Source organism: Oncorhynchus mykiss, chromosome 20 (assembly GCF_013265735.2).
Source record: "Oncorhynchus mykiss isolate Arlee chromosome 20, USDA_OmykA_1.1, whole genome shotgun sequence".
Taxonomy (NCBI): Eukaryota; Metazoa; Chordata; class Actinopteri; order Salmoniformes; family Salmonidae; genus Oncorhynchus; species Oncorhynchus mykiss.
The window spans coordinates 32,688,920-32,702,628 of NC_048584.1; the positions used below are offsets into that span (position 1 = coordinate 32,688,920).

A 13,709-nucleotide genomic window follows, 5' to 3' on the forward strand; every position below is an offset into this window, starting at 1 on the left:
AGGATGAGAAAAAAGCAGAAACCTGCACACTGCTCTTGCTAGTATCACTGAGCTTTATTCCGTTTTACATAACTGTAAACTACCATTTCTATAGTAATTTCTATAAGTTTGTAACCAGCTATTATAAACTGGTTACCAACATAATTAGAGCAGTGAAAAATAAATGTTTTGTCATACCTATAGTATAAGTTGGTAACCAGTTTATGATAGCAATAAAGCACCTCGGGGGGTTGTGATATATGGCTGATATACCAAGGACTGTGTCCAGGCACTCCGTGTTGCGTTATAGTAAGAACAGCCCTTAGCCGTGTTATAAAGGTCATGTTAGCTGACTAATATTAATTCATAACAAAATGTTTGTATATATTTTTTGTAACGCTGTGTTAAACTCAGACCTTATTTTCGGCGTTTCGCCCAAAACCCCATTCTTTCCCCATTAATGGCTAAATGAACCAGCGGCAACTAATATCCAACGTACAACGAGTGGGTTCGAGTAATCTCGACCGGGCGCCAGTAAAAGCGTGTTTTGCATTCGATTTGGAATCGGGCTGCCCCTTGGGCATAAACCAGGTGCCCCGTTCAAAACAAAAATGACGTAATTAATCATGTGTCGTTGGCTAATTAGTAGGGTTCTGTGTTTTCAATAACAAGTGATTTACTTTTGATAAAAATGCTTTACCTGCCGTCCCAATGAAAAATAGAAAATTAGAACATTTATTTTATGGAAACGAGATGCTGTATGCTTCTGGGCGATGCGTCATACTGCTTGTTGACAAAATGACCAAGCGGCGCTCCTCCTTTCCGCTTTAGCCGATGACGCGGAGTGGCTTTTGCGCAGTTCAACCCGAGCCAGTGTAAAATAAGGTCATACAAATCATATTGGAGGTGATGGGACTTTATTGGCATCGGAAACATATATTAACATTGCCAAAGCAAGTGAGGTAGATAATATACAAAAGTGAAATAAACAATACCAATTAACAGTAAACATTACACTCACAGAAGTTCCAAAAGAATAAAGACATTACAAATGTCATATTTTATATATATATATATATATATATATATATATAGTGTTGTAACGATGTGCAAATGGTCTTCTGTTTCATTGGTCTAGGAATATGCAGGAAGTACCGCAGGGGGATCCTATTAGACTGCTGTAAAACAAAGAGCGAGAAAAATAACCAATCGCATCACTCGTATCTTCTAGCGTCAAAGATAGCTGTCCATGTCCACCCATTCTGTTGCTGTCTTTTCAATTTGAACATTTCCGTGTATTCCTTATTTTCGGAGCTTAATCAACGCAAAGGAATATATCACTTATGGCCGCCTACAAGCTGGTGTTGATCCGCCACGGAGAGAGCAACTGGAACCAGGATAATCGATTCTGCGGCTGGTTTGACGCAGATCTGAGTGAGACTGGAGAACGGGAGGCGAGGAGAGGAGGACAGGCCCTGAAAGGTGGAGTCTTGTTCTTTTTTATTTGACCAGCTAGCTACTCACTTTATATCAGACACAAACACATAAAATGTTTCCTCACTAAAGACACTGACATTGATTGTACATTTTCATAAACTATTTTAAATATCGGTCGCAACTGCTAGCCCTACAGTATTTTGGAAGCCTGTAGTGCCAGTCCAGTTGGCCATTTTGCTGCCTGAAGGAAGATCAACTATCTTATTTGATGTCTATTCACTATAGAAATTGTAGTTGTGAAAACTCTTGTTACCAATACCAGCAATGTCACGTGACGACCTCATCGATTTTGACATAGGATGGAGGTGTTTTGGTGGCTGTTCCCCACCGTGGTAAAGTTGGTTTGATTGTTCGATATTCGCCGGACCTACAAACCTCAATTGCTCGTGAACGGTTTGCGCTACAGACCTAAGGCTGGTAGGCTCTTTATGGAGGAAAAAAGGGTTTAATTTTTTTCCTCCCGATTTCGACCGAGTTTTTAATAATCTCACAGCAACGATGTTGGCAGTCTGCTGCACATCATATGCAATCCATTGAGCGTGACACTCCGTTCCATTACGCTACACACGAGTCATTGGACCAAGGCGTCTTCTGTAGGGTGAGTTTTATTAAAATCTTGATGCTCGGTCTGAACATTACTATGCATTAGTGATGCGCGGGTTGACTCTCAACCCGTAGTCCCCGTCGTAGCCTATCAGTTTAGGGATAGATGAGGGGCAGGTGGGTGGCTTGCGGGTTGAATAAATATAAAACACCTTAAAAATCCATACATAGTATATTTATTGTTATTTATAGGCTACATGTAGCCTAAAATAATGAAATAAAAACCTATAAATGTATAATTATTGTTATGTATAGGCTACACATTGTACATTTGATCTTATCTGACTTGCCTAGTTAAAAAACATAATAAAAAAAATATATATATACATTTTAGCCTAAAATAATGATATAAAAACCTATAACTGTAAAATTATTGTTATTTATGGGATACATTTAGCCTGAAATAATAACCTTTCTGGCATTAGAGCATAAACCTAAACTTTAGGGCTTAACTGTACTCTCACGCCAAATAGCCTACACACCAATTGACATGCTTTTGGGAACTGGCAGAAAAAGTGCCAGGTATGTGTGATTGTGAGGGGCAATACAAATTCGACAGGCACAAGATGGGGACTTTAAATAGGTGTATGGCAAGTCAAGGGAACTATAGTCTACTGTTCAGATGGGTTAAATGTAAACTGAAATCTGGACACTGACTGTAGGTCTATAACCACTCACATAGCCTTAATATTAACTCCTGCAGAATTTAAGCATTTCTTGCAGTAAATGCACCAAATGTAGGCAAAATTTAGACTCTGGGACGGGAGTGGAGAAATATGATTCTTTCATCTTGCGAGATTGTGAAAATGTGGTTAGATACCATCTGTTTTTAATATATTTTTTTATATTAAAATCATTTTGTGAGGAGGACAAAGGATGTGCAGCATGTGTCCATCCCTTCTGAACAGTTTGAAGTTTCTAGGTGATAAGTCCAGAATTTGAATATTGTGATCATGCACTTTTTTGATGGTCCCTAACTAGTTGCATAGACCTTGTGGCAGCCTGCCTACAACCTTGACATGATATTGTGATGCTCTGATTGAAATCTGGAAGCTAGACTTTTTTTCCTTCATAAAGAGCCTAACTTGAGGTCTGGAGCTCAAACCGTTTACAAGCTATTGAGGTTTGAAGGTCCAAATGTCCAGCGACTATGTCAAATCAACTTTACCATGGTTGTGACTGTACCCCTTGTTTCCACACCCTATGAAAGTCCCAGCTACTTCCTGGTGGAAGTCTAGGTTGAAGATGACAATCTTATATTTTCGGCCTAGACTTGAACTAGGAAATTACTTGGGTGTGACTTTTATAACTAACCCATTACTTGTTCTGTGGTATTGCTATCTATGGTGGGCCTATTAGTTCAGCCCCCTTTTACTAATGGACGAAGGAGCAACGGAGATCCTGCATCCACTGCTTTTGATGTTACAGCTCTTCCAATGTGAACATGACGTGATGTGAACGTGACGTGATGTGAACGTGACGTGATGTGAACGTGATGTGAACGTGATGTGATGTGAACGTGACGTGATGTGAACGTGACGTGATGTGAACGTGATGTGAACGTGATGTGAACGTGACGTGACGTGAACGTGACGTGAACGTGACGTTCTAGACGTGCTGCTTCATGCAATGAATGAAATCAAACTTACTCAGTGTGTTGGTTAGGGAAATATCTGGCTTTCTGACTCAAGTTTAGACATATGTGGGCCAAAACTTAGGCTTCTAGTAACCCTGATGATTTGATTTGAATTTGACCAGAGATGTTGCTTACATAGCAGTCCAACCACCCACCAAAATCAACCTGAATCAAACCCTGAACACATCCTTTCTCTTCCTCAGATGCTGGCTATGAGTTTGACGTGTGCTACACCTCAGTCCTAAAGAGGGCCATCCGCACTTTGTGGCTGTGTCTGGACAGCATTGACCAGATGTGGCTTCCCGTCCACCGGACCTGGCGCCTCAACGAGCGCCACTACGGTGGCCTGACGGGATTAAACAAGTCGGAGACTGCCGCCAAGCACGGAGAGGCTCAGGTGAAGATCTGGAGGCGGAGCTTCGATATCCCTCCTCCCACTATGGATCCGGACCACGACTTCTACACCGTCATCAGCAAGGTGAGGGACACACTCGCTAACATGGGGGAGAATTGACCTGCTATGGCATCAGACATCAACATCATTTGTGAATCTGTCTTTAGGCTCACTCACATTGGGAAGAGCCTATAGTGGCAGTCTTGTTTAGGGCTGTGGCGGTGATTGTCAAGCAAATAACTGCCTGTCTCACAGTAATTTACCGTTAATTAGTATAAACATAGTTAGCATCTCCTGGCTTCCACAAATAGCCTACAAGCCACTGATACAGACCGTTGGAACATATACATTTTTAAAAGTCTAAAAAAATCTATTTAATATAGCCTACACCATCACAATTAATCCATTTATTTTATACAGGTCTAAATAAACATGATATGAAGAAAATGTAGTCTATTTCAGAAGAAAAGAATAGCATACTCTGAGTTGTCCTTATGTTAGGCCCTGATCTGAATATGCCATATGGCTGTGGGCTACACTAGCTCATTTAGCAGACAAGATTTGCTTAGAATTTTTATTATTTTATAGTATGAAGAATACAATTGAACATAGCTTAATAGAATAGAAAGGCTATTTTTCTCCAAATGATTTCAAAGGAAGTGCGCACATGCAGCTATTCTGTGTTGAGTTGTAAACAAAGAAACTGGTCCTCCTATATGCTTCATTTAGAGAGATTTATGCAACTTTAGTTGTGATACAAACATTGGGCTGTATGTTTTGATGTTTAATACATTCTAAGGCTGCATGATGGGACTCTAATGAGGATTTGAAAAAAGTCACAAGCTGCCCACACTTCATCAGTCTCTCATTCACAATTTGACAAGAACTTGATATTCTCACCAGGCCTTGAATTTACCGGCGGCATTCCCCCTGTGTGACTGTAATGTCCCCTATAAAAATCCATGCCTTCTGCGGCCAAAGCTTCAAAGCACCTCTCACTCACATGGTTCTCTCAGATGTAGCCAATGCCCGTCCCGTGATTGGGTCCTTCTCACAGGCATTTCAGCTAAGAAGTAGGCTACAAGTGAATGAAGACCGACACATCAGGGACGCAAATGCTCGCGTCACTCTTATGGAATTCTGAGGTGCATATTGAAGATGTTAGAACTGTCCACATGTATCCTACTTTTATCAGCCAACAAGCGGAGTAGGCCTAACGAACAGCCAAAACACTAGCCTGTATCAATATACTATCCCCCATAGTACAAACGTTGTCCCTGTCGTCGGTGGAAGAAGGAGAGGACCAAAGTGCAGCGTGGTTAGTGTTCATCTTTTTAATGGAAAACTGAACACTTCATAAATACAAAACAACAAAGTGACAACCGAAACAGTTCTATCTGGTGCAGACACACAAAGACTGAAAATAACCACCCACAAAACACAAAGGAAAACAGGCTACCTAAATATGGTTCTCAATCAGGGACAACGATAGACAGCTGCCTCTGATTGAGAACCATATCAGGCAAACACAGAAATAGAAAATAAAGAAAAACTAACATAGACTGCCCACCCCAACTCACGCCCTGACCATACTGAATAAAGACAAAAGGAAGGAATAAAGGTCAGAACGTGACAGTCTGTTAAAGGAATTTAATTCCTCTGTTTTAATTCCCAATCAAAATTAAACACTCTGTCAATGCATAAGGATTTGTATGACCCTTATTTTATAGGAATGGACAGAGTCCCGGTCTTAAAGTCAAGTAACAGCCTTTATTCAAGAGAGTACTGAGTTTACCACAGGTTACAAACTGAAAATGACGTCAGCGTTTTCTAAATGTTCTGTCTCTTCTTAACACTGGTAGAAAGGCCCTATAGTTCTCAAGCCTTCCCTCCTCGCCTAGAGCCAAGGTCAGTCAGTGTAGATAAACATTCTAGACAGTCTGGAGATAGTTCATTCATTTGTACAAAGGAACAGACCGTCATTGTTCTAACTTTTGCCCACGTTCACACACACACATTATTTTCAGTACTGGGATCAAGAATGAAAACTCATACATATACAGTAACATTTATTATTCTGATTAGTACATGTATAGTAACATAATAGTATTCGGATTAGTCAGTCCTGATTGAAATGTATACATAATTAGTCATCATTGAAAAAAATTCCCTTAACACAGTCCTATTCTTTTGGTCAACTTGTCCTTCAGTGCCATAAATAAATATTCCAAACATGGTCTGGGACAGTAGTGGGATGTGATAATTTGGGATCTAATACAACTCGCATCCAAAAAACATTTAAAGCAATGAGGATGATTGTTTATCTTAACATTTTGATAAACTATTAGGAAATTTTTTTCACATGCGCACAGTAGGCTACAAGCGAGAATGTTCCAAACACAATCAATTGGAAAAACTCTTATTGAAAGTGACTGCAAATGTGTTTACGCATGTAATGCTTTATTATAAAGGTGCATTTTTATGGTGACAATTATCTTCCCCAAACTTGAAACTCACACGCTGCCTATGTATGCCAGTTAGGCTCTACACCGGTTATATAGCGGATTAATGTGCTTCATTTTAAGAAGTTATTTGGCCAGTTTAGCTGTGGGACAAACCATATCAAAACATATAGGCCTATGGGCTAGGCTACATGAGGTGTGATACTAACCATATCAAAACATATAGGCCTATGGGCTAGGCTACATGAGGTGTGATACTAACCATATCAAAACATATAGGCCTATGGGCTAGGCTACATGAGGTGTGATACTAACCATATCAAAACATATAGGCCTATGGGCTAGGCTACATGAGGTGTGATACTAACCATATCAAAACATATAGGCCTATGGGCTAGGCTACATGAGGTGTGATACTAACCATATCAAAACATATAGGCCTATGGGCTAGGCTACATGAGGTGTGATACTAACCATATCAAAACATATAGGCCTATGGGCTAGGCTACATGAGGTGTGCAACTGATTTGAAAAAGCCGCAAAAAAAAGTTGTGTGCTGTTTCTTGCCTTAATGCACAAGCTGGGCATCATTCACAAGTGATAGGCTAATATTGCCACCCATCAAACTATTCTTAATTTTTAGTTTTGTCTTTACATATAGTAAATAATATATGTGATATTAGTTTTTATTTAGAATGGACCAAAAAAAATAATCTATGCACTTAAATAGTGTATGGAGGACGCTTTCCCCATGGTTCATTTTCAGGCCAGCCAAGTAGGCTATTCTCCTGTTGCAAAGCAGTGTGCCTATTGCTTAGCCTATAGAAATGTTGCTCAACATGAGCTCATGGGCTCTCATGAAGTGTTTGATTAGATTATCGAATACATTTGCATTGATGTCAGAATGATTAGAGGGACAATAGAGTGCTGAGTACCAGACAGTTAAAGTTTGGTATGTTACTAATGACCATCAGCAGCATCAGAGCTTGGAGATGCCTAATTACCGTGACTCAACAGAGGGGCAGAAGTAGAGACTAGTATGGGCTGTGTGTTATGCTGAGGAGAGTGTTTTAGGTTATGGCTATGTTCCAAATGACACCCTGTTTTATATATAGTGCACTACTTTTAACTAGAGGAGTAGTGCACACTATAAGGAACAGAGTGCCATTTGGGATAGAACCTATGTGTCTGTGCCTTCTGTCTGCACCACCAGGTCCCATGGGAAGACGCCAGGCCAGGCCAGGCCAGGGTAGGGCAGGGAGGGCCAACTCCAGCCCGAGAGAGCTGCAGGATTTCGTTCCATCTTAGCACTTATTGTTGAACTATAGTCATCGATTTGATTGAAGTAATGATCTTTAAATTAAGTTGCTATGATCAGGACTGGATACAATCTACAGGGGCAGCATTTCCTCAAGCATACTGGTGGTTAGTCCTCCTGACCATTAAAACAAAATGGTTTCTGCCTCGCCTGGTCATACATGTTTGAAGTATTTTTTAATTTCATGGTGCTCTTATATAGAACAGGGTCTTTTGGTGTTGTGTTTCAACTCTCTGAGTTAATGTATTTCAGAGGAGTATGATGTAAGACGGTAAAGTTCAAAGTTGAGATCAGAAGCGATTGGTGAATGCGTCATCAGTATTGACAGGGGTCAGTGGTTGTGATGTGTTAAAAATTGCCACGTAGGACTATCAGAGGTATAGAGTACAGGTGCATTGGCCAACTGATCTTCATAGACTCAACATTTGGATAATTCAAATCATTTGTCAGACTTATTCAATGCACAGTCATGGCCTAAGGTTTTGAGAATGACACAAATATACATTTTCACAAAGTCTGCTGCCTCAGTTTGTATGATGGCAATTTGCATATACTCCAGAATGTTATGAAGAGTGGTCAGCTGAATTGCAATTAATTGCAAAGTCCCTCTTTGCCATGCAAATGAACTGAATCCCCCCAAAACATTTTCCCTCATTTCAGCCCTGCCACAAAAGGACCAGCTGACATCATGACAGTGATTCTCTCGTTAACACAGGTGTGAGTGTTGACGAGGACAAGGCTGGAGATCACTCTGTCATGCTGATTGAGTTCGGATAACAGACTGGAAGCTTCAAAAGGAGGGTGGTGCTTGGAATCATTGTTCTTCCTCTGTCAATCATGGTTACCTGCAAAGAAACATGTGCCGTCATCATTTCTTTGCACAAAAAGGGCTTCACAGGCAAGGGTATTGCTGCCAGTAAGATTGCACCTAAAATATCGGATCATCAAGAACTTCAAGGGGAGCAGTTCAGTTGTTGTGAAGAAGGCTTCAGGGCGCCCAAGAAAGTCCAGCAAGCGCCAGGACCATCTCCTAAAATGTATTCAGCTGCGGGATCGGGGCACCACCAGTACAGAGCTTGCTCAGGAATGGCAGCAGGCAGGTGTGAGTGCATCTGCACGCACAGTGAGGCGAAGACTTTTGGAGGATGGCCTGGTGCCAAGAAGGGCAGCAAAGAAGCCACTTCTCTCCAGGAAAAACATCTGGGACAGACTGATATTCTGCAAAAGGTACAGGGATTGGACTGCTGAGGACTGGGGTAAAGTCATTTTCTCTGATGAATCCCCTTTCCGATTGTTTGGGGCATCTGGAAAAAAGCTTGTCCGGAGAAGACAAGGTGAGCACTACCATCAGTCCTGTGTCATGCCAACAGTAAAGCATCCTGAGACCATTCATGTGGGGTTGCTTCTCAGCCAAGGGAGTGGCCTCACTCACAATTTTGCCTGAGAACACAGCCATGAATAAAGAATGGTACCAACACATGCTCTGAGAGCAACTTTTCCCGACCATCCAGAAGAGTTTGGTGACGAACAATGCCTTTTCCAGCATGATGGAGCAACTTGCCATAAAGCAAAATTGGCTCGGGAGACAAAATATCAATATTTTGGGTCCATTGTCAGGAAACTCACCAGACCGTAATCCCATTGAGAACTTGTGGTCAATCCTCAAGAGGCGGGTGGACCCACAAACTCCAAGCATTGATTATGCAAGAATGGGCTGCCATCAGTCAGGAAGTAGCCCAGAAGTTAATTGACAGCATGCCAGGGCGGATTGCAGAGGTCTTGAAAAAGAAGGGTCAACACTGCAAATATTGACTCTTTGTATCAACTTCATGTAATTGACAATAAAAGCCTTTGATATGTATGAAATGCTTGTAATTATACTTCAGTGTTCCATAATAACATCTGACAAAAATATCTAAAGACACTGAAGCAGCAAACTTTGAAAATTAATATTTGTCATTCTCAACTTTTGGCCATGACTGTACATAGAACTGAAAGCACTGGACAGTTGAACGTTTCTTCCTTCTCTAGGGAATAAACAAAGATGTATTTATTTTAGGGAGTTATTCTGAGTCAATGTGCCTTTTGCTTGCTCTTTGGTGTCTAGGCCGGGTTAATGTAAAATCACTTTGGCTGCGTTTACACAGGCAGCTCAATTCTGATATTCTTTTTACTATACTGTACAAAAAAATAAATGCAACACTTTCAACAATTTTACTGGGTTACAGGTCATATAAGGAAATCATTCCATTTTAAGTAAATAAATTAGTCCCTAATCAATGGATTTCACATGACTGGGCAGGGGCACAGATTTGTGTCCAGAATTTGAGAGAAAGAAGCTTTTTGTGCGTATGGAAATGTTCTGGTATCTTTTATTTCAGCTCATTAAATATGTGACCAGCACTTTACATGTTGTGTTTTATAATTTTGTTCAGTGTAATTGGTCTTTTGACCAATCATATCAGCTCTTCTGCCAATAATTGGGTAAAAGATCAAAATTGGGCTGCCTTTGTAAATAAAGCCTCAAATGACCACCGCTGATGTAAAAATAGCTTAATAAATGTGATTTGATTGAAAGCAATATGATTGTATGAGGCTTCAGGCCCAGGTTGCTGTTAGGCATTTTTTTGTTTGTTGACGTACTATATTTTCTTTAGGACCGTCGTTATGGCGACCTGTCGGAGGAGCAGCTTCCGTCTTGTGAGAGCCTGAAGGATACCATCGCCCGGGCACTGCCCTACTGGAACAACGAGATTGTCCCCCAGATCAAACAGGGCAAGAGGGTTCTCATTGCTGCCCACGGCAACAGCCTCAGGGGCATTGTCAAGCACCTGGAGGGTAGGTAGTAAGAACTGCTTAGAACAGTGAATATCTCTAACCTCTTGGCTCTGGAGAGCCACATGGTGTGCAGGTTTTTGTTACAGCCTAGTAATAATGCATATTTTTTGGAAAATGAACACCAGTTTTTAATTCATAAGCTGTTCATGGTCACAATTAGTCAAATCAGGTGTGTTAGAGCTGGGCTGAAACAAAAGCCTAAACACCAATTATCCCCAGGAGTGGAATTGGAGAACCCTGATTAGTTTCTAGGAACTACCTGTGGTAGTATCGTATATTCAGGCCTGAGGTTTTACACGTTCTAATCGGCACAAATCGAATGTATGATATTGAAAAAAATCGCACACTGAAATATGTTGCACCTCAACCCTCCTGTGTAAGTGTCCATCTGTGTGTTCCTTATTTTTTTTGTGTACACTTTCTTTTGTCATTATATTTTAATTGACATGATTTACAGCATGTTGTCAACCATGTCCTGCTCTGTGCTGCCCCCTGCAGGTATGTCAGAGGAGGCAATCATGGAGCTGAACCTGCCCACAGGCATCCCCATCCTGTACGAGCTGGACAAGAACCTGAAGCCCGTCAAACCCATGCAGTTCCTGGGGGATGAGGAGACCGTCAGGAAGGCTATGGAGGCCGTGGCAGCCCAGGGCAAAGCCAAGAAGTAGAGGGAGAGAGAGGGGGCACTTTGTGTATCGTGCAGTAGGAAGTTGCACTTATCTAGGATCAGATTTTAGCCTCCCACCAATTCCCAACCTTTCATTAGGAAGGAAGCATGTATAACTGACCCTAGATCATTCTCTGTGGGAAGCTTCATTCTACTCCATGTGGCTCAGAGTAGGGGTAAAGGGATATGGGTCGGAGTAGAGGGTCAACAATACTACAGCTCTCAAAGGAGCTCTCACACACTCTGTACATGCAGTCCAAGAAACAGGCACTAAGAATGTGTGTTCATAGTCAACTCTACTGTGCATAGAACGTTTTAAAAAATGATTATAAAGTAACTAATAAGTTAGTATAAGTGGATATTTATTGACCAAGCTACTTATATGGGGACCACTGACTATCAAATCACACAGTCATCATTCCACTGGCTTATTACTGTTTCTGTAAGTCCAACAAAAGTGTTTCCCCTGTTTGACGATGGATCACTGAGATTACGAATGTGGTGATGAAGCCTCGTTTATTTGAAAATAGTTGGTCTTGCGTTATTATACTTCCAAGTTTCTCTAGAAAATAGTATATATTTAGATGTTAGAGAATAATTTTTGCACTTAAAAATGTAAACAGTCATGTGATTTCTACCCAAAGAAAACAACAACAAAAAAATAGCCAAATTAATAAACAGTTAAAACCACAAGAAGGGAGAAATAATTCATATTTGCACAACACACACGGTTGTACTGGTTCTTCACTTTTTGTTTTCCTTTGCCCTGTCTGTGGTTGCGCAATTCACTGTATAACCACATCAGAAGTTGGACGACAGTGTCCATCTCCTCTTAAGGATTCGCCCCTTTTTTCCCCCATATTTTCGCCTAAAATGACATACCCAAATCTAACTGCCTGTAGCTCAGGACATGAAGCAAGGATACGCATATTCTTGATACCATTTGAAAAGAAACACTTTGACGTTTGTGGAAATTAATGTAGGAGAATATAATACATTAGATCTGGTAAAAGATAATACAAAGAAAAAAAACATGCTTTTTCAATTTTTTTTGTTCCATCTTTGAAATGCAAGAGAGGCCATTCATTATATGACTTAGGAGTCTAGGTACAACTTAGATTTTGGCCACTAGATGGCAGCAGTGTATGTGCAAAGTTTTAGACTGATCCAATGCACCATTGTATTACTGTTCAAAATGTCTTCCCAAATGTGCCTAATTGGTTTATTGATACATTTAAGTACATAACTGTGCACTCTCCTCAAACAATAGCATGGTATTATTTCACTGTAATAGCTACTGTAAATTGGACAGTGTAGTTAGATTAACAATAATTAAAGTTGTCTACCCATATAAGACATGTCTATTTCCTGGAAAGTTTGCTTTTACTTACAACTGTCATGCTAATCACATCAGTGTACGTTAGCTCAACTGTCCCGGTATAGGGACACTGGTCCTGTAGAGGTTTTTAAGAGCTGTGGCAGAGACCAAATAGCTCTTTCTCCCATGCCCCCTTCCCTTGATGTTGCTTCTGTGTGTCATGTAAAACCACATCAGAAGTTGACTGAATACCTTTCCTAGCCTTGGATGGTGCTTCTATGTGCAAGTACTGCTGTTTGTAACATGTTTTTCCATCCCATTTCCTCTTGAGTAGTGTGTCCCATTGATACTGTTTTGTCAGTGGGATCAAACGTTTGGTACCTGCACTGTCGGTCTGTTTCTGCTTTAGCCTACACCAGTGGCATTCAGGGCTAAACATTCATAGATGCAGATAGAAATAGATTGCACGTAACAGACCAACTCGCTTCTTCCACGTCCAAGCGAGCTGATTCGTTTATATACGTTTCATTTATATCTTCAACTTTGTGAGCATTCCACAATCTATGAGTAGGCCCATACTCTAAGTGCATCTTAACCACCCTGTCTGCTGCTAGAACCACTCTTCTACTCTGAAAAGATTTGTGTTAATTTTACTTGACGTTTGCCTTTTCTGTTTGTAACACCTCTAAGTGGGAAAACTGCAATGCAAGTACCCATTCCTATAGGATATGCCTGTTCTATCCTTCCCCAGTCGTTCCCAAGACATTCTCCTTTGACATTGGCAACAATCTTCTGACTGAAAGGAAAATCCTTTGTAATAAAAGGTTATTTATTAGTGTTAAACTTCATTGTAATGCACTGTTTCTGAAGCCTGTGCTGAACCAATAAATGTGTGGAAAAATAAAAACATGTATTTGGTCTATATTTTTATTATAGAAATCTAAGGACACTGGTTTAGTAGGCCTCTCAGTGGCACACCTGTGCAGCCAGCCAGGAC

At 40.7% G+C, this 13,709-nt stretch overlaps 1 protein-coding gene across 1 annotated transcript; it reads left to right on the plus strand.

The window, feature by feature from the left end:
* Positions 1–1,167: 1,167 nt before the first annotated feature.
* On the plus strand, positions 1,168–13,606 carry LOC110499339 (phosphoglycerate mutase 1). The gene is made up of 4 exons (XM_021576423.2): positions 1,168–1,461; positions 3,919–4,193; positions 10,547–10,727; positions 11,226–13,606. Exons 1-4 carry the CDS (start codon positions 1,323–1,325, stop codon positions 11,393–11,395), a joined length of 765 nt encoding a protein of 254 aa, XP_021432098.1. The 5' UTR covers positions 1,168–1,322; the 3' UTR covers positions 11,396–13,606.
* The last annotated feature ends 103 nt before the right edge of the window (positions 13,607–13,709 follow it).

What these genes read in the sequence shown, in the direction of transcription:
- LOC110499339 (XM_021576423.2), top strand. Translation starts at nt 1,323, where the DNA reads ATGGCCGCCTACAAGCTGGTGTTGATCCGCCACGGAGAGAGCAACTGG. An exon ending in AGGAGGACAGGCCCTGAAAG is followed by an intron (nt 1,462 to 3,918) that starts GTGGAGTCTTGT and finishes TCTCTTCCTCAG; the next exon opens with ATGCTGGCTATGAGTTTGAC. An exon ending in CATTGTCAAGCACCTGGAGG is followed by an intron (nt 10,728 to 11,225) that starts GTAGGTAGTAAG and finishes TGCCCCCTGCAG; the next exon opens with GTATGTCAGAGGAGGCAATC.